The sequence below is a fragment of the Syzygium oleosum genome, unplaced genomic scaffold (genome assembly GCF_021117445.2).
Source record: "Syzygium oleosum isolate NSW1041296 unplaced genomic scaffold, Sole_v2.1 Sole_v2.26, whole genome shotgun sequence".
NCBI classification, from domain to species: Eukaryota; Viridiplantae; Streptophyta; class Magnoliopsida; order Myrtales; family Myrtaceae; genus Syzygium; species Syzygium oleosum.
The window spans coordinates 1,818,670-1,845,054 of NW_026607510.1; the positions used below are offsets into that span (position 1 = coordinate 1,818,670).

Below are 26,385 nucleotides of genomic sequence, written 5' to 3' on the forward strand. Positions count from 1 at the left end.
AATGCTTTTGGTAACTGCACAAAATTTCTATTCCTGGAATAGAAAAAGAACAGAAATATGTTTGGTAAAACCAAAAAAATTTCTATTCCCAATTTTGTTCATTCAAGTCTATATCTTTTATTTAACTATAAGTACAAGTTATAAGTGAAAAAAAAACCAATAAGCAAAGTAACATCAAATTATTAAGCAAAGCAAATGAAACAACGTCATGAGGGGGGAAAAGGGTAAAACAGCGGGAACAGCGATTCTTTTACCTGTCCTGTAATGTAGCTGGCCGCAGGGTTGATGGCAAGAAATTCCACCAGTCCAGCAACTTCTTCTGGCTTTCTGTACCTTCCTGAACTCATAAAGATGACTAACATCAGAACAGAAGTCTCGCATACTCTTTGATAAAATAAATTTTGAAGGGCTACTCTTAGTTAAGACAACACAACACGGATACGAGGTCCGTTCTTCTTATTCGATTTTCCATTGGGGGTTAACGATACTCTCAATCCCTCTTCAACCCTAAAGCCACCAAAACTTTCCCGAGTATAGCGAGTATCTTCCTAAGTATAAAATATAATTCATACTTCAGTGTTATTAGATCTCATGTAATGTCCTCAGAAACAGTTAGAGGATTGGAACATCCCTAAATCAGCAATTCTTCGGTGAAATACCACATTACCGGCAGCCACTCCTTAATATCTCACCTAACGGAATTGTCTCCAAGATTTTCGTTTCAACTTCTTCCCCAAGTTTGGCAGTCATATCAGATGCAATGAACCCTGGAGCAATAGCATTAACCTGAGGAAATGATGTTGTTAAGTGAGCCAACAATGGCAGAATTACTTTGGCATGACGGATGGCTTACTAAGGGTGAATAAAATACAGTTCGAATTACTTTGTCAGAATTATGCATGGCTTAATACATGTAAAGTTTCAGAAAACTCGAAAAAAATTAACAAGTGATAAATATCGTAGCTTTTGTGCAAAGTGCAAGTGGCAGAGTTTCTGTCATTTATTTCATGATCCAACGTTTTGAGTTCTGAGTTTAAGTCACATCAATTAGCTATATAATACTATCAACCATGTCCAAGTCTTTTTACATTTCTTGGAAATATCTTTTCTTTCAACTTGTGGAAATTGAACGAAAAACTTTAATGTGGATATTCTGACTCAAAATACAAGGCAGAAGTGCATCTACAAATGCACACTAGGAGGAATGGCACGTGTGCATGCACACACACTGACGCATACACAATTATGGCCTGTTATGAAGATATACTGTATCTTGAGAACCAAAGTATGCAATTCGTTGAATTGTTTCAGAATGGCTCGCTAAATAAGGGAGTCTGTTTACTCAAATCACCGTAGCCACTTTGCCAAGAGAAAGCAACAGATGTGCGTAAGAAAATATATCATTCATTTGCAGAACAGAACACTCATAGCGGGCAAAGTACTAAGTTGCTAACAATCAAAGCCTGTGGATTGAGAAGATCACACCCACCTTGCAACCTGCTTTACCCAGTGATAATGCCAACGCTTTACCAATACCCCTGGAGGCTCCGGTAACTATCATGACAGGCGATTCTACGCTTTGAGCACCTTCTGTGATCACTTTTTCAACAGTGGCAACCTGAGCTCTTACACCTGCATGAACAATTAATAACCCACGAGGTTAACGATAGATTTATCCAGCACTAAAAGCCAGAGATTTATGGCCCATGTTTCCTGTACAACAAAGCCAAACCACAAAAGATCACCACTTCCCTGAGGGCTAACTTGCATTGAATGCAATTACTACACGAAGCTTGTGTTCCCTTAGCCTCACACTCACAAATTAAGGGAAACAATATCTTGTCATTGCTAATCCTTTCCATGGAAAAACACAAATTACTCATCCTATATTGTAACTACTCCTCATAATCTCCCACTCGTCAGCATCCCAATCATTCAACTGTATTAAAACTCAGAAACGAAAAATCCGCAAACATCTTCCACGATCCAATTACCCCGGCACCTGCACTCCACACACCTCGGGCACTCCACATAAACGCAAGAGTCGAAGGATTACAAAGACACGGAAGCACATAACAGAATGCCGCGACTCTACATGCCCGAAACTCAGCAGGACCAGCGAAAACGTAGCAAACGCATTGCACGAAGGCAAAAAACGGAAGAATCAATACCGACAATCGAGCTTCCACTTCGGCACCGAAGAGACGGCAGGTTCCGGAGCTGGCTCCATCGGGCTCCGCCGAGAACGGGCTTCCCAAACATGAAGATATATTCAAATGCTCGCCTAGATCTGGGCGCGAGGGCCGCCCTTGCCGCCGTCAAGCGAGGGTAGCCCTCGCCGATCTGGGCGCGGGCGGCCCTCGCCGCGGCCCATGCCCAGATCGGCGAGGGCGGCCCTCGCTCAACGGCGTCCCTATAGAATCGCCACACTATCAAACAAAGACGAGAATAGAAAGGCGTACCGGCGGCTTTCGACTGGCCGGGGCTTCGCCGCGAGTGACGGGGTTGGTGGCCGGTGCTTTCAGACGGTTTGCAGACGATGGAGGATGGAGGAGGAGCTGAAGCCGCGGCTTGAAAGGGAAGAAGACGGTCTGCAGACGACGGTCCTGGATTTCTTTTTTTTGCTTCTTTGTTTCTGTTTATTATTTCTGGAAACAAAGATATTTCTGTTCCAAATCTATTTCCTGATCACCTTTTTATTTCGAGAAATAGAAAAATTCACTAACGTTACCAAATGAATTTCTATTATTTTTTTGTTCCGGAGAACAAAAAAACAGAAAAATAAAAAAATAGAAACGTTACCAAACGCGCCCTTATATGCTTTCTCTCTTCAATAGATATTCGTTTTTCATTTCATTGATGAAGTATAAGTCCGATGCTTAACTTATATTTTGAATGTATAAAGTAAGTCGATTTCATATAGCTTAAATATGTGATGCTAAAACCTGTTTCTTCAACTCTGTCAAGAAAACACTGCGTGCATTGTAGGTAGTTTATGTACTAGTGCAAAAAAATTTTATGCAAAGGCAATAAGTAAAGAACTGTTGCTTTCATTATATGTAGAATGTCAAAATTTTCAAAGTTGCAATGATTTAAAAATAATTGTTTTCAGTTGCTTTTAAGAGAAATTGTCACTTAATAATTCACTATTCGCATAATAGATCATCACTTGCAAATTAAACTTCCCCAAATTAATCTAAAATCTAATATCCAAGTGTCTCAAAGAAAAATCTCTACACGCAGCTTCTATTTTCCATCGAAACTACACGTTTGTTTACCAAGATAACCGAGAGAATTCTCTTCACTCTCACTGATCTAATGGAAGGAGACGCAGATTCGAAAGATATAATTGGTAAAGGCAACGAGTCAAGAGAAAGATCAGGAACATACCGATCGCCTCAAGTAGTAGTGAATCCTACGTGTTGAGAAGGCACTAGTCAAATATAAAGAAATGGGCCCGGGCCAGCCATCAGGGCCCATGGGTGTGGCGGGCCTCTGTCCAAGCACGACCCGTTGTTTCTTCCGGGCCCGGCACGGCACGGTCCAATTGCTTATCCAAAGTTCCGGTGAAGGTAATGGAGGGTGCTTTTCACATTATTCGGGGAAAGTTGGGTGAGAAATTAGTTTTATGCCCAGTGACAGCAATATAATGGTCCTAAGCGGGGATTAATATAATTTTGTGACAAAAGCTGTGCATACTATGCTACACATATTCTTAGAGACAGTTTTCTTCTTGATCCATTTACAACGCATCGTTCTAATGAAGTCCCACTTCGAGCTAATCCAAATATTTAATCTCTTTCGTGTCGTCATTTGCATAATTTCGCATTACCAAATGCTTTTGCGATTCAGAGGTTCGCTTGCTTTATAGCTAGCCAAAACAATTTTTGGTGACAAAAGTTAATTCTCATGTTGTTAGATTTTCATAATATTGAAATATAAATCTCACGGTGTCACTTACTTCAGAATCGCTTTATGATGTCAGAACAATTACATGCGATCCACTAGAAAAATCTGAATATATATGGCTAAGGGCATCCGTTTCTTCCATCGCCATTATACCAATTGATAAAAAGGTAGGGTTTTGATAAAAAGTGGACTCCGACCATTTGTTAAACATGTTCAATGAGAAAATGTTCAATTATGAAAAGTATAGCTTGTTAATATCACCAAAATCGACTGACGGAGTGGCTCTGTCGAAAGGATAGGAGCACAAAATCGGAGAGAAGGGAGGAAAGTCGATCTCCCATCCGCATTGATTTCCAAATTTTAAGATTGAAGCATGAATATGCGCAGGGGAAGAATTGGCCAACCATTATTGTTTCGTGCCTTTTAAGGTTTAGTTTTAGTGGTCTCTTAGGAAATCATTGAATTTTTTTCTTAGGTTGAATGGAAGTCTAGCAAGTGTTTTTTATAATGACCTCCCGGAGTACACATGGGGATTTGACTATCCTAACTAGTTTATTTCACATATACGCCATCTTTAATCCACTCCGTTAAGGCGACTCATATAGGGGGATTTGACCTCTTCTAGCTAAATTGATTATTGAAACATCACTTAATCTTAAATTGTGATGTAGCCCAAGGTCGACTACTCAAACGATAGGATCGGGAGAGTGACTTGCACACACAGAAACTACGTCACAAACACGAGCAGAAATTTCATTTTTGTGCTAGTGTCGCGATCCGCCTTTTTCTGCGAGGAAAATGGGCTCCCCTAGATGCGTTAAGTCTAGGTCAGGGACTTAACTTGGACTCTTCCAAGCCCATACCATGTTGCAATTTGTGGTTTAGGTTTTTTAACCTGCAAGTGATTTTTATCTAGGAGTTACCACTAATCAGTTTATGGTAGATCGATTAAATACCCAAGTAAAATAATGGGAGAATTGCCTTAATACTGCAAACCAGAGATTAAATGTGTGACATTCCGAATTTCGGCTCATTTTTTGGATTTATAAAACGTGTATTTCGTCATTGCGCTTATAATAAAATCTCGCTGGAACTGATCACTTTTGGGTTATTTTTAAATTAGAGATTTCGCTAGAATTGCATTGGATCGAATTTGGCCGTTATTTAGAGCCCAAACTTTGGTGTCGAATTTTTGAAAGTTTCGTGACGAATTTAATTGAACGGTGTCGATATTATTGTGGCCAGCCTCGATATTGCCCGGGATAAGTGAAAAGTCAAGTTTGGACCGAGTGCGAATTTGGACTAGTAGATCTCCCTCGTAGTGTGTTTTAATTAGTATCTTCTGGCCTTTTTCCTAAATTATTAGTTAGGATTTTCGTGAGCCGTTGGATCAACTTCGAGTTCGAATATGAGCCGTCGGATTGCACTCGATTACGATTGACTACCTCTCTCTCTCTCTCTCTCTCCTCTCTGCCGCACGCTTCCCCCAGTCACGTCCCTTCTCTCTCTCTCTGCATGTAGACCTGTCCCCTCTCCTCTCTCTCTCCTCTTTCCTCTCTCCTTCTTCTTTTTCCCCTTCTTCTTCTTTGGCCGCGACTTCTGCTTCCTCCTCCTTGCTGCTCGCCGGGACCAGCCCAGCCACCATCCGCCATCCGCCTTACGCCGCCGTCGCCCGACCAAGCTGCGTCGCCGCTCGTCGCTCGCGACCGCCTCGCCGCGGCTCGCTGGCCGCTGACGCGAGCAAGCAGCCGCCACTTCGTCCTTTGTCGCCGGCTCGCTCGGCGCTGTCCAGCCGCCCGCCGGCCCGACCTCCGTCGCCCGGCCACCCGCGACGCCGCCGTGCCGCCTCCGGCTGCCGCGCGACCTCCCTTTTCCCCCCTGTTTTTCTTTCCCCGACGCCTTCCCCTGTTTCGGGCCCCCAGCTTTGCCGCCGCCGCGTGCCGCCGTTCCGGCCGCCACCGCTCCGCCTCCGCTACCTGGCCTCTCCCCTCAGCCACTTCCGCCGCCTAGCTGCCCCCTTGGCCGCCACCACCTCCCTTTCCCCTGCTTTTTCCTTCCTCCCCGACGCCTCCCCTGTTTTGAGCTCTCCCCAGCTCCGCTTAGTCCAGCCGCCGCGCGCCGCCGTGTCACGCCCCGAACCCCATCGAGCTCGCGACATCCCGTTCCGGTCGAATAGTTGCGACGTCCCAGGAACATCGCCGACCCAACCCAAACATCAGAGACACATGCGGAAGCGAATATAAAAAAACCCTGACTAAAAAGATGACGACGGGGCAGATCACCAAGGCATTCAAAGAACAACAACATTCATTTATACACATTGCCATATCATCGAGCATTCAAACATCATATTACAAACGTACTTAGCAAACAAACATTTGAAACCACCGACATAACAAAAGGATCGGGTGGCTTGGTTAACTTAGCTTCACTATAGGTCGACCTAACTATCAAAAGGTGACTGGTCAGACCTATTCTACGCAACCCCTAAAATACCCTAGGGAAACTTAATGGTCGCCTCCTCCACTCTGCTTCAGCGTCCTTTGGCTCGTGCCCCGGGAGATCACTTGGACCACGGTACGGGAAATCGCCTGCAGCTCCACTGGGGCACCATGGCCAGCTCTTCATACTCCAAAAACGGGGAGGCGGGCCTCCTAGGTTCAAGGCTGGTGGTCTGAAAAACTGGTTATACAACTATGTGACGAATCTCAATAAGTGCACAACCCCAAACCCTACATAGGCTTTCACGTACCGCCAGACGAAACACGCATAACACACAACGATTAGCCAAACAAACAACCACATACGATCTTACCTGGGACCCATCATGCACGTCTCTGCACGTTAGATAACAATACAGCCAACATGCCACAGTAATGCATTACCATCGCGCGTACCTCGATTATAAGGCAAAACCCACTTAGGCACGTCCCATACCATGCCTAGCAGTTTTTACCCCATAATCGAGCACTACATCACGCGATACAAACCACACTCGCACACTAACTCACACCATGCACCAATTTTCGCAATCCTCACACGTCAAGCCAAGTCCAGCTCATTCCCAACTTTTTCACCACTACCGTGCCCGCGTAAAACGCATCAGGCCAACGGTTTTCTGACCTCGTCAGGCATCGTCACCCCGTCGGGCCGGGCATCGTCACCTCGTTAGGGACGGCATCGTCCCGCGTAAACGAACACGCCTCAGGACGGATCCTACATTCTCACTTTCCTTCTCTACCGCGCCCGCGTAAAACGCATCAGGCTAACGGTCTTCTGACCTCGTCAGGCATCGTCACCTCGTTGGGCCGGGCATCGTCACCTCGTCAGGAACGGCATCGTCCCGCGTAAACGAACACGCCTCAGGACGGAACTTTTCCAACCAATCCTACATTCCCGTACCTTCGTTCCACACATTCCACACGTACCACACATAGACCATGTCCACACCCAATCTCACGCCACACATACACACAGCCACACACACACAATCTCACATACACTTCACCAATACACGTCCTCATCACACGAACACACCACCCGATCACACATGCTTGGCACGCGGACTCAATGCGCAATCACACTACCACGCCTCACGGCCACACAACCACGCCATATTCAGTCCGACGATCACTCAAAATTCAGCCATTAAACGCAAATCACACAATCGCATATACGAACTCATTCTAAGCACAGCTTTACCAACCAATGCACAATTCAGTCAATAATCAATCCACCTCACCACAGCTCATCCGGGCCTACTAAACCACACCTTTTTCAGTCCCCGAATCAGCCCACAACAACCAAACACCCAGCCCTCATCTCAGTCCCAAAACAGCCACTTAAACTACTCGAACCAAGCCCTAAACATGTCTAACAATACCCGAGGTCCTAGGTAACGTTTGGGGAAGTCACTTACCTCAAAAAGGGGTGGCAAGTTGGTTGGACAGAGGCTGGAATGAACGGCCCAGCAGCGGCGGCAGCAGTAGCGGCGCCGGCGGCCAAGCATGCGAGCGGCTGCACCACCGTAGACGGGTGGCTGGCGAGTAGTGAACGGGCAGCTGGGGGTGGCGATCTGGTCGTATGGACCAGGGGAGGATGACCAGGGGTGGCTCGGTGGGTGGCTGAGCTGAATGGACAGGCGAGACAGAGAGAGAGAGAGGGAACGGTGAGCGGTAAGGTACGGCCGGAAGGGAGAAGCGGCGGCGCGGACGGCTGGCCGTCGGCGACCAGGCGGCGGCGAGCTGGTGGCCAGCCAAGGTGGCTTCACGCACGGGGATGGAGAGAGAGGGAGAGCCGATCGGTGGAGGGGGTGAGGAGAGAGAGAGAGAGGGAGAGAATTATTGAGGAGAGAGAGAGAAAATGGTATTTATATTCTACCCCAATAATTGCACTCCAGGAATTACCAAAATACCTCCTATCTACCCCTCCGATCCAATGGCCAAGAATTGATCTTATCCACATCCAACGGCCCACGATTGATCTTATCCAATAATGCAAGGGGCAAAGGAGTAATTGACCATAAAGGGAGAGGGGCATTCTTGTCTTTTTATTTTCAGCCATACTGGGTAATTCTCAGTCCCACGACTTAATCCAGTCCTCAAAATTCGTTCGCAGTCCCAGGGGCAAAACGGTCATTTTTCCGGTCCCGAACCGAAATCCATTTTTTTTACAGAAATGGGTGGCCCCAAGGTTGGCCACACCAAAAACGCCATCAGCCACTAAAAATAATCACTTTCAAAATTCTCGATTCCCGAGCCCGAATTCCAAGAAATGACTAGAATCGAACAATCACGACTTTAGCTTATCTCTTGCTAACGGGTGGCTCATTGGGATTACGCGCTCTCGACCCGTGACCGTCACTAAGTCAAATTACGTTTAAGTTTGCTCGAACCAAGGCGACCTCGATTGTCATATAATTGCGAGGCTCTGTCGCTAGTTCCCTACGGATACGATCAATCAAATAGATCGCTCTCTGTTTGCCCAAAACATTCCCTCGTCAATCCTTATGGTCAAAGGTCGGACCAAGGTCGAGTTCTTTGGTCGTGCGAACTCAATCCCGCAATGGCCTTACCCCTAAGGTTAGCATCCCGTGAATGCGCGGTTTCGGGTGAAAATATTCATTATGTAAATCCCGGGAAAAGGATCGAAGATTCAGAATATTACACGCCGTTCCGGCCGCCGCTGCTACTCCGTCCGCCACCACCCAGCTCCCAAAGAACCCTGCCTGGCCACTTGCAGTCGCCGTGCTCGCCTGGACAGCCAGCGTCGCCCCAGCTCAGCCTTGGGCGGACTATCGCGGCCATGGCCGAGCCTCCGTCGCCCAGCTGCCGTCGCCGTCACCGTCACCGTCGCCTGGCCGCCCTCCGGCCGTGAACCCAGCAGCCACCCCTGCTTCAGCCCTTTGTCTGCTTCCTCTCCCTTGTGGCAGCCGCTCGTCCGTCGCCGCCGTGAGCCGCCACGGGTCCGCCGGAGTCACGGCTATGCTGACGCCGCTGCTGCTCCATTCCAGCAGTCTTGCTACCCTCCACGCTTGACCGTTCTCGTTTAGGCCCGAGGTAAGCGACACCCTAAACTTCGCCTAGGACTTCAGGTATTGTTGGACTTGTTTAGGAGCAATTAAAAGCGGATCTATGGTCGATTAGGGACTGTTTTGTGTGCTAATCGTGGGCTGATGGGGGTTAGTTCGTAGGTGGGAATGTTGATCTTTCGTATGTTGCTATGGAGAGCTGAATAGTGGTGTCGTGTGTACTGTGGTAGGGCCATTTGATGGTAGGAATTGTGCTTAATCGTTGGCGAGTTGTTGAATCGAATGGTGTCGTGTTTGAGGAACAATTGAGGGCTGATTTGGGGTGGTTTATGACTGTTTTTTAGGCCGGCTGATGCTGGAAATTGCGTAGTGTTTAATGATCGTTTGTGTGTAATTCAATGCTCGACTGGCGGTTGTTAGTGCTTGTTGAGTTGGGCTGATATTGATGAGTTTGTGACTTGGTTTGCAATCTAAATCATGATGTTATGTGGGTTATGTCGTGGCTGAATCGTTGTTGCTCTTGTGCTCGAGTTTAGAGCTCGTCTTCGAGTTAAATGTGCTTGGTTGTGAGTTGGAATTGTTGACCTAGGTGGGGCTGAGCAAGCTTGGCGAATTGTGACTTGAATTGTTGAAAGCGTGATCAATTTAGAGTACGTGTGGGTTGATTTGATTCAATGGCGAATTGTGTTGTGGTTGTTTGGAAATGGTTGTGTGATATTTGATTACGTGAAAGACATAGAAATTGAATGAATGCATTATGTGGCGCATGTGCTTGGCTATGGAAGGCAGGATAGACCTGAGGTGTGTATACGCGGGTCATTAGACAAAGCCCAGATTGATCGGAGGGCTGCCAACCTGAGGCGTGGTTACGCGGGTGTGGCGAGAAAGGCAAGAAAAGACCTAAGGCGTGTTTACGCGGGTCATTGGAAAGAAAGAACCGTCCTTAAGCATGGTTACGCGGGATTGAGCCCGTATTGATCGGTGGGCTGAGTCTGAAGAGTGTTTACGCGGGCTGTGAGAAAGGACTTGAGGCGTGTTTACGCGGGTCGTGAGAATGGGCCTGAGGCGTGTTTACGCGGGCTGTGGAAAGAAAGTTGGGCCTGAAGGGTGTTGACCCGGGTCATGAGAAAGTTGGCTGGACCACGCATGTTGCATAGTGTTTGATTATGGGGTGAATACTGCTAAGCATGGTATGAGACGTGCCCAAGTGGGTTTACCTTATAATCGGGACACGCGCGAGTGTGGATGCATTATGCATGGGAAATTTCTTTGCGTGTTCCTAGTACGTGTTATGCTGGATACGTTATAGTGTTTGACTGATATGCAGAGTTGGCGTGTGAATGGAGGCGAGGTATGTATGTTTATGTGAGTTCTAGTATGTCGATTGTTAGATTGCATGTTGAGACTCGTCTAGGTACGCATTGGCCTACGTGGGGTTTAGGATGTCTACTTATTGAGATTTATCTCATCCCCGTTGTTAAACATTTTCAGGTTTGGAGTGACGAACAGTCGTCACGTGCGATTCGAAGACCGGGAGCGGTGTTGGATATTGATGCTTCATCCCTTTTGTGGATGTCCCTTTTTTGTATAGTGAAGTAGGCTACCCAACCACTACCCCTTTTGATGAACGTGATTTAATGTTATGTTTATGGATGTTGTAAGCAACTGTTTGATTAATGCACGTACTATCCCTTGTCATTAACTATCGTCAGGGTTTCTTAAATTTTGCTTCCGCTTGTGTACGTCTTTGCGTGTTTCGTATGGGTCGGCGACGTGTCCTGGGACGTCGCGTTCAATACAGCCATCGAAGGGGTGTCGAGAGCCCGTTGGGGTTCGGGGCGTGACATCCCGGTTAATTTGGTATCAGAGCAAGGTCAGCTCGATCCAAGTTGGTCGAAGCATGGAGTGATAAGGAGCGATGACTTTGGGGTAGTTAGTTAGGGAGACTTGTGTGTCATGCGTACCCCAGACTATTTGATGTGATTACTGAGTGATTTTATGCAATATTATGTGAGGTGCAGGTGCGTCAGGACTTGAGGTAAGTGCACGAATCATGTTGGCTGAGATTGATTGTTGTATGTGATTGGCTGCTTGCTTAGTGAATTATTGTTGTGATTCACTGCCTAGGGCTTTAGACTGGTATAGTTGGCCGCTTTAGACTGGTATAGTTGGCCTAGGTCTCTAATTCCTGTGTGGAATTATAGCAGGTGAGCATTTGTGAGAACCTGTAAGATGAGCAGTCGAGGTCGAGGTAGAGGTCAAGGTCGAGGTCGTGTAGGTCCGCAAGTTGGAGTTGCAGAGGATCCCAGACTAGATGGAATTCTGAGGGCACTCGAAGAAGTTGGAATTTTAATGGGAATGATGGGAACCAAGTTTAGGGGTAAGTTAATGCAGTTAGACAGATGCAATAACTGGTTGAGCAATTTTTGAAATTGAAACCTCCGAAGTTTGATGGGAAAAGTGACCCTGAGGCTGCATCACTTTGGATATAAGAGTTGGAAAAAGGCTTTGAGGTATTGGGGTGCTTTGGTCAAGGCTTTCACTGGGAAGTACTTTTTGGAGAGTGCGCGAGAACAGAAAAAGACAAAGTTTCTTCGGCTTCGCTAAAATCGGATGTCAGTCGATCAACACGAGGTTGAGTTTGTAAGGTTGTCTAAGTACACACCAAGGATGGTCAAGGATCATGTGGATAGGACAAGGAGGTTCCAGGATGAATTGAAATCGGAACTCCGCAGTCAGTTAGTACTCTTGAGTCTTAAGGGATTACAATGAGTTATATGAGAGGGCTTGATGGTTGAAATGGATATGAGTGAAAGGGCTACTGCTTCTGGATCGCGGTACGCGCCGGCTAGGGACAATAGGAACTTTGGAAAGAAGCCTATGGTAGAGGATATGAGACTTGTCTCTCTGGTAAGGAAGAACTTTGGAAAGCCGAACCACTGCTCCAATGCCGCATGTCGGTCTTGTGGAAGGAGACATGGGAATGGCCCTTGCCTAGATGGACTTGGAGCGTGCTTTGGATGTGGCCAGCAAGGTCATCAAGTGAGAAATTGCCGAACCGACATGTTAGACCACTGATGCAATCGCAGCGACCGCAGGTAGGACATTAAGCGAGAGCTACCTCGCAGATTAATCAGAATCGGCTAAGGACGTAAGGAAAAGTGTATGTTGTGGCTGAGAAGAAAGCGGAGGATGTGCCTTGAAAGTCTAGATGCGTTATGAGATGATATTGGGTGCAATAGGAGATGATTTTGAAGTTATCGCTTGAGTGGTCATGTAAGACTTATAATCAATTTTATGGTGAATAGGCGCAATCGATTTAAGGATTTATGGATTATTGATGATATTCTTGGACGGGTTTGGAAGGATGAATGTTGCTTGGAAATTTCAGATTTTGTAAAGAACCGATGTGATTTATTTTTGGGAGACTGTTGGATTGAAATTGGATGGATTGAGCTTTGTCTTTGTGGTATAGAAAGATAATTACTTTGTGGCTGACTAGTTGGTTGAGGAACCAAGGCTAAAGGACATAATCGAGGTGTGTAATCTTCCCGATGTCTTTCCTCAGGAATTGTCGGGATTACCACCTGAGAGGGAAGTGGAGTTTGTGGTTGAATTAGCCCCAGAGACAGAACCGATCTTGAAAGTGCCCTATAGGATGTCACTGTCGGAATTGAAGGAATTGAAGGTCCAAATGCAGGAGTTATTGGATAAAGGCTTCATTCGTCTGAGTGCATCTCCATGGGGAGCGCCAGTTTTATTCGTGAGGGAGAAGGACAGATCATTAAGGTTGTGCATTGACTACATACAGCTGAATCAGGTGACCATTAAGAATAAGTACCTGTTGCCAAGGATAGATGACCTGTTGGATCAGTTATAAGAGGTGTCGATATTTTCAAAGATCGACTTAAGGACTGGCTATCATCAATTGAGGATTAAGAAGGAGGATGTGCCGAAGATGGCCTTTAGGACGAGATATGTGTACTATGATTTTACGGTGATGCCATTTGGATTGACTAATGCCCCTGCTGCTTTATGGATTTAATGAATTGGGTATTCAAGGAATTTTTGGATAAGTTCGTCATAGTCTTCATAGACGATATCTTGGTATACTCAAAGAGTTCCGCCGAGCATGAGCTACATTTGGAAAAAAAAAAGAGGTTATACGGACTTTAAGAGAACATGCACTCTACGCTAAGTTTAGTAAGTGCGAATTCTGGCTTCATCGAGTGGCATTCTTAGGACATGTGATATCTGGGGAATGAATTTTAGTGGATCCGACAAAGGTTGAAGTCGTCACAAATTGGTCAAGACCGACAACAGTAACCGAGGTTCGGAGCTTCTTGGGTTTGGCAGGTTATTACAGACGTTTCGTGGAAAGGTTTTCGGCAGTAGCTTCACCGTTGACGCAATTACTAAAGAAGGAGACGAGGTTTGAATGGACGGATAAGTGCGAAAAGAGTTTCCAGGAGTTAAAACAGAGGTTGACGACCGCACCAGCGTTGACGATCCCATCAGGTCTGAGAGGATATGAGATTTACAGTGACGCATCGCTAAGAGGATTGGGATGTGTGCTAATGCAACACGGAAGAGTAGTGGCATACGCATCGCGACAATTGAGACCGCATGAACTGAATTATCCGACGCACGACTTGGAATTGACCGCTATTATTTTTGCTCTTAAGATTTGAAGGCACTACTTGTGTGGGGAGAAATTTCAAATTTATACGGACTATCAAAGTTTAAGGTACTTATTCTCCCAAAAGGAATTGAACATGAGACAGCGCCGTTAGATGGAACTCCTTAAGGACTATGACTGCGAGATTATGTATCATCTCAGAAAAGCTAACAAAGTAGCAGATGCACTGAGCTGGAAATCGAGCATCGCGCATATGATGGTCAAGGAATGGACTCTGTTGGAGGGAGTTCGAGATTCGGAATTTAAATTTGAAGTGAGTCATGTCTCGAGCCTGCTTGCAGCATTGAGGATTGAACTGGAAATACAGACTAAGATTAAGGCTTTACAATCTAAGTACCCGGAGATTCAGAAGATTCTGGGTATGGATGTCACAAAAAGGAAATCGGATTTTCAGGTATCCGAGGATGGGATTTTAAAGTTCCGTGGACGGTTGTGTGTACCCGGTGATGCAGAACTGAAGGAAGAAATTTTGTCAGAAGCTCACCGAAGCAATTACAGTATTCACCCGGGTAGTATAAAGATGTATCAAAACTTGCAACAACATTATTGGTGGAACGACATGAAAGTGGATGTGGCCAAGCACGTAGCTAAGTGTTTAACATGTCAGCAAGGCACAACATTGCAAGCCGGGTGGAATGTTGTAGCCATTGGAAATCCCTGAATGGAAGTGGGAACACATCATGATGGACTTTGTAATGGGATTACCGAGGAGCCAGAGGGGTCACAATTCGATTTGGGTGGTAGTCGATCGACTGACAAAGTCAGCACATTTTTTTTGCCGGTACGAAAGGACTTCGCCTTGAAAAGGTATGCCGAGATATATGTGCGACAAATAGTCCGTCTCCACGGAGTGCCAGTGACGATTACCTCAGACTGTGATCCTAAATTCACTGCTGCTTTTTGGAAGAGTCTTCATATGGCATTAGGAACGAAGTTACAATTTAGCACGGCCTACCACCCCTAAACGGATGGCCAGTCTGAAAGGATAATTCAAACTTTGGAAGATATGTTGCGGGCATGTGTATTAGATTTTAAAGGTAGCTGGGAGGAACAGTTGCATTTGGTTGAATTTGCCTACAACAATAGCTACCAGCAGAGTATCAGAATGGCACCGTTTGAAGTGCGGTATGGCAGAGCTTGCAGTACACCGGTTTGTTGGAATGAAGTTGGTGAGAGGAGCATCACGGGTCCCGAGTTGGTTCAGCAGTCAGTCGAAACAGTCAAGGTGATTCGGAACAGGCTTAAGACCGCTCAGAGCTGCCAAAAGAATTATGCGGACCGGAGACGGAGGCCTTTGGAATTTCAAGTGAGGGACCACGTTTTCCTCAAAGTATCACCTATGAGAGGATTATCACGGTTCGGCAAGAAAGGAAAGTTGAGCCCGAGGTACGTGGGTCCGTTCGAAGTCTTAGAGAGAATCGGTGCCTTGGTCTATCGTCTCGCGCTACCACCAAATTTGTCTCAAGTGCACAATGTGTTTCACATGTCTATGCTAAGGAAGTATGAACCGGATCTGACCCACGTACTAAATTATGAAAAAATAGACGTGGACGATAGAGTGTCGTACGTGGAAAAGCTAGTAAGGATCGAGGATAGAATGAAACGAGTGTTGCGGAACAAGACAATTTCGATGGTCAAAGTAATTTGGGAACACCATGGAACCGAAGATGTGACGTGGGAAAGCAAAGAGTTGATGCGACATCAATAACCCAATTTGTTCGAATAGTAGGGTTGGATTCTAAATTTCGAGGACGAAATTTTTGTAAGGGGGAAGAGATGTGACATTCCGAATTTCGGCCAATTTTTGGGATTTATAAAACGTGTATTTCGTCAGTGCGCTTATAATAAAATCTAGCTCGGAACTTATCACTCTTGGGTTATTTTTAAATTAGAGATTTCGCCAGAATCGTACTCGATTGAATTTGGTTGTTATTTAGAGCCCAAACTTTGGTGTCGAATTTCTAGAAGTTTTGTGACGAATTTAATTGGACGGTGTCGATATTATTGTGGCCAGCCTCGATATTGCCCGGAATAAGTGAAAAGTCAAATTTGGACCGAGTGCGGATTTGGACTAGTAAACCTCCCTCGTAGTGTGTTTTAATTAGTATCTTCTGGCCTTTTTCCTAAATTATTAATTAGGATTTTCGTGGGCCGTTGGATCGACTTCGAGTTCGAATATGAGCTGTCGGATTGCACTCGATTACGTTTGACTTCCTCTCTCTCTCTCTCTCCCTCTCCTCTCTATCGCACACTTCCCCCGGTCATGTCCCTTCTCTCTCTGCATGCAGACCTGTCCCCTCTCCTCTCTCTTTCCTCTTTCCTCTCTCCTTCTTCTTCTTCCCCTTCTTCTTCTTTGGCCGCGGCTTCTGCTTCCTCCTCCTTGCTGCCCGACGCCGACCGCTGCTCGCCGAGACCAGCCCAGCCACCGCTCGCTGTCTGCCTTACATCGTCGTCGCCCGACCAAGCCGCGCCGCCGCTCGTCACCCGCGACCACCTGTCACCGGCCTGCACGCGCTGCACGCGAGCAGCAGCTCGCCGCTGCGTTCGACGCGGCCCGGCGCTGCCCAGCCGCCTGCTGACCCGACCTCCATCACCCGGCCACCCGCGATGCCACCGTGCCACCTCATGCTGCCGCGCGACCTCCCCATTCCCCCCGTTTTTCTTTCCCTGGCGCCTTCCCCTGTTTTGGACCCCCAGCTTCGCCGCCGCCGTGTACCGCCGTTCCGGCCGCCTCCGCCACCTGGCCTCTCCCCTCAGCCACCTCCGCCGCCCAGGTGCCCCTTTGGCCACTACCACCTCCATTTCCCCTGTTTTTTCCTTCCTCCTCGACACCTCCGCTATTTTGAGCTCTCCCCGGCTCCGCCTCGTCCAGACGTCGCGCGCCGTCGTTCCGGCGACCGCCGCGCTCCGTCCGCCACCACCTGGGCCTCCAAAGAACCCCGCTCGGCTACTTGCGCCCGCCGTGCTCGCCTGGATAGCCAGCGCCGCCTTAGCTCAGCCTTAGCCGGATTGTCCCGGCCGTGGCCGAACCTCCGCCGCCCAGCCGCCGTTGCCGTCGCCTGGCCGCCCTCCGACCGTGAACCCAGCAGCCGCCCTTGCTTCAACCCCCATTCCGCTTCCTCTCCCGTGTGGCAGCCGCTCGTTCATCGCTGCCGTGAGCCGCCACGGGTCCGCCGGAGTCAAGGCTATGCCGACGCCGCTGCTGCTCCGTTCCGGCAGTCTTGCTGCCCTCCACGCATGACCGTTCTCGCTTAGGCCCGAGGTAAGCGATATCCTAAACTTCGCCTAGGACTTCGGGTATTGTTGGACTTGTTTAGGAGCGATTAGAAGTGGATCTATGGTAGTCATGGCCACGGTTCGGAACCGACCGGTTCCGGTTCTGAACCGGTGGTTCCGGTTCGGAACCGGCCGATTCCGGTTCCGGTTCAGGTTCGGAACCGGCCAGTTCCGGGCCGGTTCCGGTTTAGGTTCGGAACCGGCCGGTTCCGGGCCGGTTCCGGTTCAGGTTCGGAACCGGTCAGTTCGGAACCGGTTCCGGGCCGGTTCATAGTTTTTCTTTTCTGTTTTTTTTCTTTTTCTTTTCCTTTTCTTTTTTTTTTCTTTTCTTCCTCCGCCGGCCATAGCTGGGGTCGGCGGAGGTCGCCGGCCTCAGGCGAGGCCGCCCTCACTGGCGTCGGGTGAGGGCCGCCCTCGCTGGCGTCGGGTGAGGGCCGCCCTCACTGGCGTCGGGTGAGGGCCGCCATCGCCTGCGTCGGGCGAGGCAGACCTCGTCTGCAACTGGCGAGGTCGGCCTCGCTCGACGCCGGCGAGGCTCGACTACGCCAACCGGGCTAGGGCCGGCGAGGTCGAACCCTTGCGGATCTCGGCGAGGCTCGACCTCGCCGCAACCGGCGAGGCTCGACCTCGCCGAAGAATCGCGAGTGAGGCCTCCCGAGGCCGGCGAGGTCGAACCTCGCAGATCCGGGCGAGGCTCGACCTCGCCGGCGCGAGCGAGGCCGATCTCGCTCGCAACCGGGCGAGGCCGGCCTCGCCCGACGCCTGCCGAGGCTCGACTCGCCTCGCAACCGGGCGAGGCCGGCCTCACCCGACGCCGGCGAGGTCGAACCTCGCCGGATCCGGCGAGGCTCGACCTCGCTGCGGCGTCGGGCGAGGTCGGCCTCGCCCGGTTGCCGACGAGGTCGAGCCCTCGCCGGATCCGGGCGAGGCCGGCCTCGCCCGGCTGGCGAGGCCGGCCTTCGCCCGACGCCGCCGACCTCACGCCCCGGCTTTGGCCGGCGACCTCCGCCGGCCCCGGCTATGGCCGGCGGAGGAAGAAAAGAAAAAAAAAAGAAAAGGAAAAGGAAAATAAAAAAAACAGAAAAGGAAAAATAGAAAAGAAAATAATAAAAAAATTAAAAAATTACTGTTCCGGTGATGGAACATTATTCAATATAAATTGTAATTAAAATGTAAATTGTAATCAAATTTGGGGACAAAAAGACAAGAAAGAAAGAGAGGGCTTGAACTTAATAAATTATCATTAAGCACATTACAATTCGTTACAACGATCTATAAAAAAAAGGAGCACAATATATATGCCCTAAAATGATCCCAAAACTTAAGCATTCCGTGTGCAGGGGACCAGAGGTCACATGTCGTCGGATTATACTTCGGTTTCCCTAAGCTCACGTGGGCGTACCCGGTATGAGAAACAAGGGTTCCCGAAATATTTGCCAACTCCAATAGTTCTTTTACCCTCAATCGTCACTACCCGTTCCGGTACCGGTAGTATCTCTGTCGTTAAAGAATTCAGATTCATTATTCCGATCTATCTCTTGTTACTGGTATTGAGCCTTCGTCCAATCAGCAACACAAGCTTGAATCTCCACTGATTCTGGAGCTAATCTTGAACGATGTTCGTCCAAAATATTACCTCCGACATTGAATGCTTGTTCGACCGCAACTGTGGAACAAGGGGTTGAAAAAATCTGTTTTGCAATAAGAGAAAGGATTGGGTATTGGCTTGCGTGCCTCTTCCACCAATCCAAAATTAAAAAATCTGTACCACCTTCGGATTCAGTAAACTCAAATGAAACGGTTAGATAAATCTCTAATTCAGAAATATTTCCTATTACTCCCTTTTGTTTTTTTTGTCTATGTAATAAAAGTTGGTACCCTCTACTAATTTTACCTGTAATGTCATTTTGTATCTCCGTAGATTGAGAAGATCCAATATCACCTAAATTATATTTAGTATAAAATTCATTATATAATTCTATTACTACGTTTTTAACCTCATGTACTATGGTTGTAACATTTATCGCATCATAATGTAAACATTGATAATACGTACGCAAAAAATCATTTAAGCCATCCAATTTGCAACGCGGATAAAAAACACAAGCAACTAAATAAATAATGGGAATTTCGCTATAATAATGTAGCCACTTCATTTTCATTGCAACTATAGTATGTTGTAATTCAACATCATTTTCATATTCATCAAAAATTCCGACAATATTAGTACACTTTACTAAAAATAAATGTGTAGTAGGATAATAAACACCGGACAAAGTATAAGTTGCATCATTAAAAACCTTTAAAACATCTAAATTTTTTTGGCAAATATCCCACTCTTGTGGGTATAAATTAATCTGAGGTATATTATTAGAAATGAATGCACATAATAAATCTTTATATGCTAAAGATTCACTAAGCAAGTCGAAAGTAGAATTCCAACGAGTTGGAACATCTCTTGGAAATCTTTTTGGCTTTTTGCCATTTTCTCTACAAAATCTACCCCATTCTTTCATTTTTTGGGGATGTTTCAATAAAAATTGAATCGCCGTTTTTATTGGTTGATATCAAGAGTTTTCAAACCATCTTGTACACATAAATTTAAAACATGACAAGCACATCTAATGTGAAAATTTTTTCCGCCAAAAGCAGGTTTACAAATATTTTCTAAATCGGCAATTGAAGCGGTATTTGCTGCGGCATTATCAAAACCAATTGAAAAAATTTTGTTAAGCAAATAATATTCTTCTAAAACTTGCCTAATTATTCTATAAATATTATTTGCCGTATGCTTATCATCGAAAACTCTAAATGCAATAACTTTTTTTTGAATACTCCACTTGTCATCTATCCAATGACATGTTATGCCCATGTAAGAATGATTTTGCCAATGATCACTCCAAATATCACTACCTATATGCACGCATCCATTAAATTGCATAAAAAAGTTTTGTAAATCTTTTTTTCCATTTTTGTAAAGATCTTTAATTACTCGTTTAGTTGAATTTCTAGGAACACGTTTTGCTTGTGGAGCACATGCTTTTTGTACAAATTCATTAAAACCAAATCTTTCTCCAAAATTAAATGCTAAATGCTCAACGGAAATAAATTTGCCTAATTCTTCATTATAAGTACCCGGAAATTTGTTGTTGCCCGATATCGATTCCCGTTTCGGTTGGATGTTTGCTCTTAAGATGTCGTTTAAATGTTCCATATCCTTGTCCACCTGTATATTTATATATTTTCCCACAATATTTACAAATTATATCATACCTTTTTTGATCAATATCAAACCTTTCCATTTTCGTGAAGTGATTCCAAATGTCAGATGTAAATTCCCGTTCCGCTTCCTTTGTTGTAGATATTTCAGCAGGAGGATGAAAACTTTCTTGCGTCGGGACGCGCTCCACATCGGGAAAAATGTTGATTTCATCATCTTGAAAATCTGCATATTCACGAGGATCAAAAGAATGATGGGATTCCGTCATGATATTCTTACCTTTGCCAGTTGGCACTCGACTTCCACTTGCCATTTTTTAAGTGGATTGAGAGAATTGAGCGGATTAATTGGGAGAATTAAGAAAGAATTGCATGGATTGAGAAAATTGAGAGAATTTAAGAGAATTTGAGAGAATTTCGAGTATTGAGAAAATTTGAGACTTGAGAGAAGAGAATTTGAAAGAATCTGAGAGAATTGTGAGTATTGAGAGAATTTGAGAGAATTTATAAGAAAAAAATGAGAAGAAAATTTACGATTAAAAAAAAAGAAAAGATAACCGTTGCAAAATTGCAACGGTTATCTTTTTTTTTTTTATAAATTTTTGCCCGTTTGGGCATTGGCCTTGGCCGTTGCCAGGCTGCCTTGGCAACGGGCCGCAAGGCGCAAGCCCATGCCGCAGGAGGGCACTCAGACATGCGCAGCCCATGCGGGGTTTTTTTTTTTTTTTTAAAATTTTGCTCCGTTGCCGTGGGCCGCCCGGCAATGGCTGTCAAGCAGAAGAAGAAGATGCCCGCACCCGCAGCCGTGCCGCAGCCTTTCTTCTTTTTTTTTTTTTTTGCAACCGGGCCCGGAACCGACGGTTCCGGGCCGGTTCCAAACCGCGGGCCCGGTCAACGGGCCGATTCCGGTTCCAAACTGCGGGCCCGATCAACGGGCCGGGCCCGGGTTTGACCGGGCCAGTTCCGGGCCGAAACCGGCCCGTGGCCATGACTAATCTATGGCCGATTAGGGATTGCTTTGTGTGCTAATCGTGGGCTGATGGGGGTTAGTTCGTAGGTGGGAATGTTGATCTTTCGTATGTTGCTATGGCGGGCTGAATAGTGGTGTCGTGTGTGCTGTGGTGGGGCCATTTGATGGTAGGAATTGTGCTTAATCGTTGGCAAGTTGTTGAACCGAAGGGTGTTGTGTTTGAGGAAGAATTGGGGGCTGATTTGGGGTGGTTTATGACTATTTTTTAGGCCGGCTGATGCTGGAAATTGCGTAGTGTTTAATGATCGTTTGCGTGTAATTCAATGCTCAACTGGCGGTTGTTAGTGCTTGTTGAGTTGGGCTGATATTGATGAGTTTGTGACTTGGTGTGCAATCTAAATCGTGATGTTATGTGGGTTATGTCGTGGCTGAATCGTTGTTGCTCGTGTGCTCGAGTTTAGAGCTCATCTTCGAGTTAATTGTGCTTGGTTGTGAGTTGGACTTGTTGGCCTAGGTGGGGCCGAGCAAGCTTGGCGAATTGTGACATGAATTGTTGAAAGCGTGATCAATTTAGAGTACGTGGGGGTTGATTTGATTCAATGGGGAATTGTGTTGTGGTTGTTTGGAAATTGTTATGTGATATTTGATTACGTGAAAGACAGAAATTGAATGAATGCATTAAGTGGCGCATGTGCTTGGCTGTGGAAAGCAGGATAGACCTGAGGCTTGTTTACGCGGGTCATTAGACAAAGCCCGGATTGATCGGAGGGCTGCAAACCTGAGGCATGGTTACGCGGGTGTGGCGAGAAAGGCAAGAAAAGACCTGAGGCGTGTTTACACGGGTCATTAGAAAGAAAGAAACGTCCTGAGGCGTGGTTATGCGGGACTGAGCCTGTATTGATTGGAGGGCTGAGCCTGAGGCGTGTTTACGGGGGCTGTGAGGAAAGACCTGTGGCGTGTTTACGCGGGTCGTGAGAATGGGCCTGAGGCGTGTTTACGCGGGCTGTGGAAAGAAAGTTGGGCCTAAGGGGTGTTGGCTCGGGTTATGAGAAAGTTGGCCGGACCATGCATGTTGCATAGTGTTTGATTATGGGGTGAATACTGCTAGGCATGGTATGGGACGTGCCCAAGTTGTTTTACCTTATAATCGGGACACGCGCGAGTGTGGATACATTATGCATGGGAAATTTCTTTGCGTGTTCCTAGTACGTGTTATGTTGGATACGTTATAGTGTTTGACTGATATGCAGAGTTGGCGTGTGAATGGAGGCGAGGTATGTATGTTTATGTGAGTTCTAGTATGTCGATTGTTAGATTGCATGTTGAGACTCGTCTAGGTACGCATTGGCCTACGTGGGGTTTAGATTGTCTGCTTATTGAGATTTATCTCATCCCCCATTGTTAAACATTTTCAGGTTTGGAGTGACAAACAGTTGTCACGTGCAATTCGGAGATCAGGAGTGGTGTTGGATATTGATGCTTCATTCCTTTTGTGGATGTCCCCTTTTTGTATAGTGAAGTAGGCTACCCAACCACTGCCCCTTTTGATGAACGTGATTTAATGTTATGTTTATGGATATTGTAAGCAACTGTTTGATTAGTGCATGTACTATCCCTTGTCATTAACTATCGTCAGGGTTGCTTAAATTTCGCTTCCGCTTGCGTATGTCTTTGCGTGTTTCGTATGGGTCGGCGACGCGTCTCGGGACGTCGCGTTCAATACGGCCATCGAAGGAGTGTCGCGAGCCCGTTGGGGTTCGGGGCATGACAAAATGAGTTCGGTGACTTGGTTACACTACTTGAGTGACTAGTGCCCTTTCGGTACCTTTCATCCTGTTCATTTTAGAAAATATTTATCAAGCAGATTGGATTGATTTTTTGACCTATCTCCTAACATGTGAGGTGATTAAGTGAGTGCACAATCATTAAATTAACGATTAACAGTCAAGATAAAATATACAACCTAGGGTTCTAAACCTAACTAAGGATACAACATTTAATATATCACAATTTATGCAATCATATACTAATTAGAAATTACATCTATAGTAATAATACAGCAGTAGTAAAAATAATATAAAAAATCCTACTGTATAGCTTTATAGGCTTATTGAGTCGATCGGAGCTTGGCCGGCCTACCCAGGCCAACCTTTGGCCTTTTCTAGCCCCTAGTGACCACCATGAGGCCAAACCCAAACTAGTTATGTCACCATCTGACCACCTACTTGTCGGGGAAGATCAAAATCAAATCGGCCTCATTGAGGCATTTTTTTAAATAGTTGGTGCTCACGGCCAAAACGATGGAACTCCGACCTATTTTAGGGCCTCGGCCAGCTCCGGTGACCACAACTCACCTCCGACAACTACGTATGGACCGGGAGCATGGTCGGTATGGATCGGGATTCATGCGAAATGGCCGGTGCGAGTCCCGGCCAACCTCCACAGAAAAATAGGGGAAAACAAGGCACAAGAGGGACCGAGAAGACTTATTGGTTGGGGACTCCAGCTCAGTAGATTGTCGACGGCATAAGCTCAACGGGAAGGCTCTTGTGGCTTCGTCCTTCCACCTTTAAGCGAAAGTCTCGATCTTTCTCACTCAATTTCTCTCTTTTTCTTCTTTCTCTCTCTGCTTTGTTTTCTCTTCTCATTGTGGCCGACCCTCTCTCTCCTCTTCTCTAGTCTTTTATGGCCAAAGGCCACTTGCTTCTACTCCATTAACTCGCCTTGCAATGGCCTGCACAGGCCTACTATGCGTCCTTGACTTTTGTGGCCATTCTAGGCCGGTGCTGGGAGGCAAGTTTTGCTCCTCTGCATCTCGATTCCCATGGCAACAGGGAGGAGAAAAGGAGAGAGGGAGAGCCCGGGAAAGGAAGAGGGACGGGACTTGCCATCAATACCCTCTGCTGAGCTTCCCTACCTATCAATTTTTGCTTGATGGGGATGGCGAGGCCGCTCCACCGTCCGTCGATTCCACGACCAGAAATAGGGCTAGCAGAGGAAGAAGGGAGGAAGGAGGGAAGGAAAGAAGGAGGCCGGGCCAGGGAAAGAGGGAGCGGGCTGGGACCGTGGAGGGAAGAAAGGAGAGGGCCGGGTCAACCCAACCTCGATCCGACCTGATCCGAATTTTTTTTTTATTTTTTTTATTTTTTTTAAAAAGAAAAACTTTAATTAGTGCATTTGAAATTTAATATGCCTAATATATAAATGAAATTGAATTAATATTAAAATGTTTTTGTTTTAGAACTTAAGGACATTAACTCCTAAATTTTTGCATAATTGATTTTGGGCAAATTAAAAAATAGGTGTCAACAGCTAGTTTGGGAAAACGATCATAATTTTGTTGATTCATATCAGAATGACTTGATTTTTAGAGCCAAAAGAATGAAGACTCATGGATCTATAACTTTTATGTTTTGAGTTTTCTCGGATAAGCAATGTAGAGTTGTCGATTTTGGAGAAAAGTGGACGAACATGAATGGATAGGATCAGGAAAAAAAGGATAGGAACTTTAGTGGCTGCTCTTCTAGGCCTCCAAGGAAGTTGAAATGACACCAATTCTTCTAGATTGATGGCTGCAACTCTTCAAGGATGTAGACTTCTAAAAGCTCTGATTCTTCAAGGATGGAGTAAAAACACTTCAAGGTTTTCAAGGGGTATGAACTCTTTGAGGTTCAAGAGAATTGCACTAAGCAAATTTCATTTATCAAATTCAGTCTGCTTTTTATATAAACTTGATGGCCTTTTATAGCAAAACAAAGAAAGAAAAAGACAAAACTTGAAGCACATAGAAATTATTAAAGCACATAGAAACTTGAAGCTATTAAAAGTATAATATTTTCAATGCTTGTAGCCGTCTCAATAAGTTCTGTTGCAAGCTTCCAATATATGGGTAATGACAAAACTTTTATGACAAAGTCAAAGATGAGACTTTTCACTTATAGATGAGGTTCTTCAATTGTCGATGAAGTGTTTTGATATTAGGGTTATTGATGAGAGTGTCGTCCAACTTAAATGCGTGCTAACCTTCTTGGTTGAATGAGTTGGCCTTGAATATGGGCTACATCATTCCCCCTTTCTTTAAAAGAATTTGTCCCCAAATTCGAATCATCATCATTGGAAGAAACACCCACATAAGGTGCTAAATGCCGAACATTGAACACGTCATGTATCTTCATATGAGAAGGCAACTTTAGTCGATATGCATTAGGATTGATGCGCTCAAGAACTTCAAGTGGACCAAGATTTTGTTCACTAAGCTTGTTGTAGCTTCCAACAGGATAACACTCCGGTGGAAAATAAGCCCAAACAAAGTCTCCCGGTTTAAAGATGATTTCTCGCCAACACTTATCGACATTTTTTTATAGGACTCAATTTTGTTCTCCAACCTTTGGCGCACATCTTCATGAACTAGCCTCATTTGAGAAACAATATCGTCCACCTTATCGATTGCTTTTTCAGCGAAAGGAATATGTGCAAGATCAAGAACGGTCTTTGATTGACGTCCATACACAATCACGAAAGGATTGTATGTGACGTCCCAAAACGTCATATGGGACACGTGTCCTTTCTAATTACATCCTATATTTGTAATTATGCATGCAAAAGCAAAACAAATATTTCACAACATCCCTAACAAGAAAATTGCACGAGTTTCATAATATACACATCTTCAACTTTATACAAACACTAGTAGTTATTATCACAACAAAAACATAATACTGGTGTTTGTAGTAGGGGTTGATGTTCTCCGATATCATATCATCCCTTCCATTGCTATGCCTA

The 26,385-nt window shown here is 45.9% G+C and overlaps 1 protein-coding gene across 1 annotated transcript; it reads right to left on the reverse strand.

Annotated features, from left to right (window-relative positions):
- Window positions 1-663: 663 nt before the first annotated feature.
- On the reverse strand, window positions 664-26,152 carry LOC115664461 (uncharacterized). Its single transcript, XM_056303122.1, has 7 exons — window positions 25,989-26,152; window positions 25,627-25,869; window positions 6,725-6,746; window positions 2,463-2,624; window positions 2,172-2,250; window positions 1,490-1,632; window positions 664-786 (listed from the first exon to the last, which is right to left on the reverse strand). Exons 1-7 carry the CDS (start codon window positions 26,150-26,152, stop codon window positions 664-666), a joined length of 936 nt encoding a protein of 311 aa, XP_056159097.1.
- Between the last annotated feature and the right edge of the window lie 233 nt (window positions 26,153-26,385).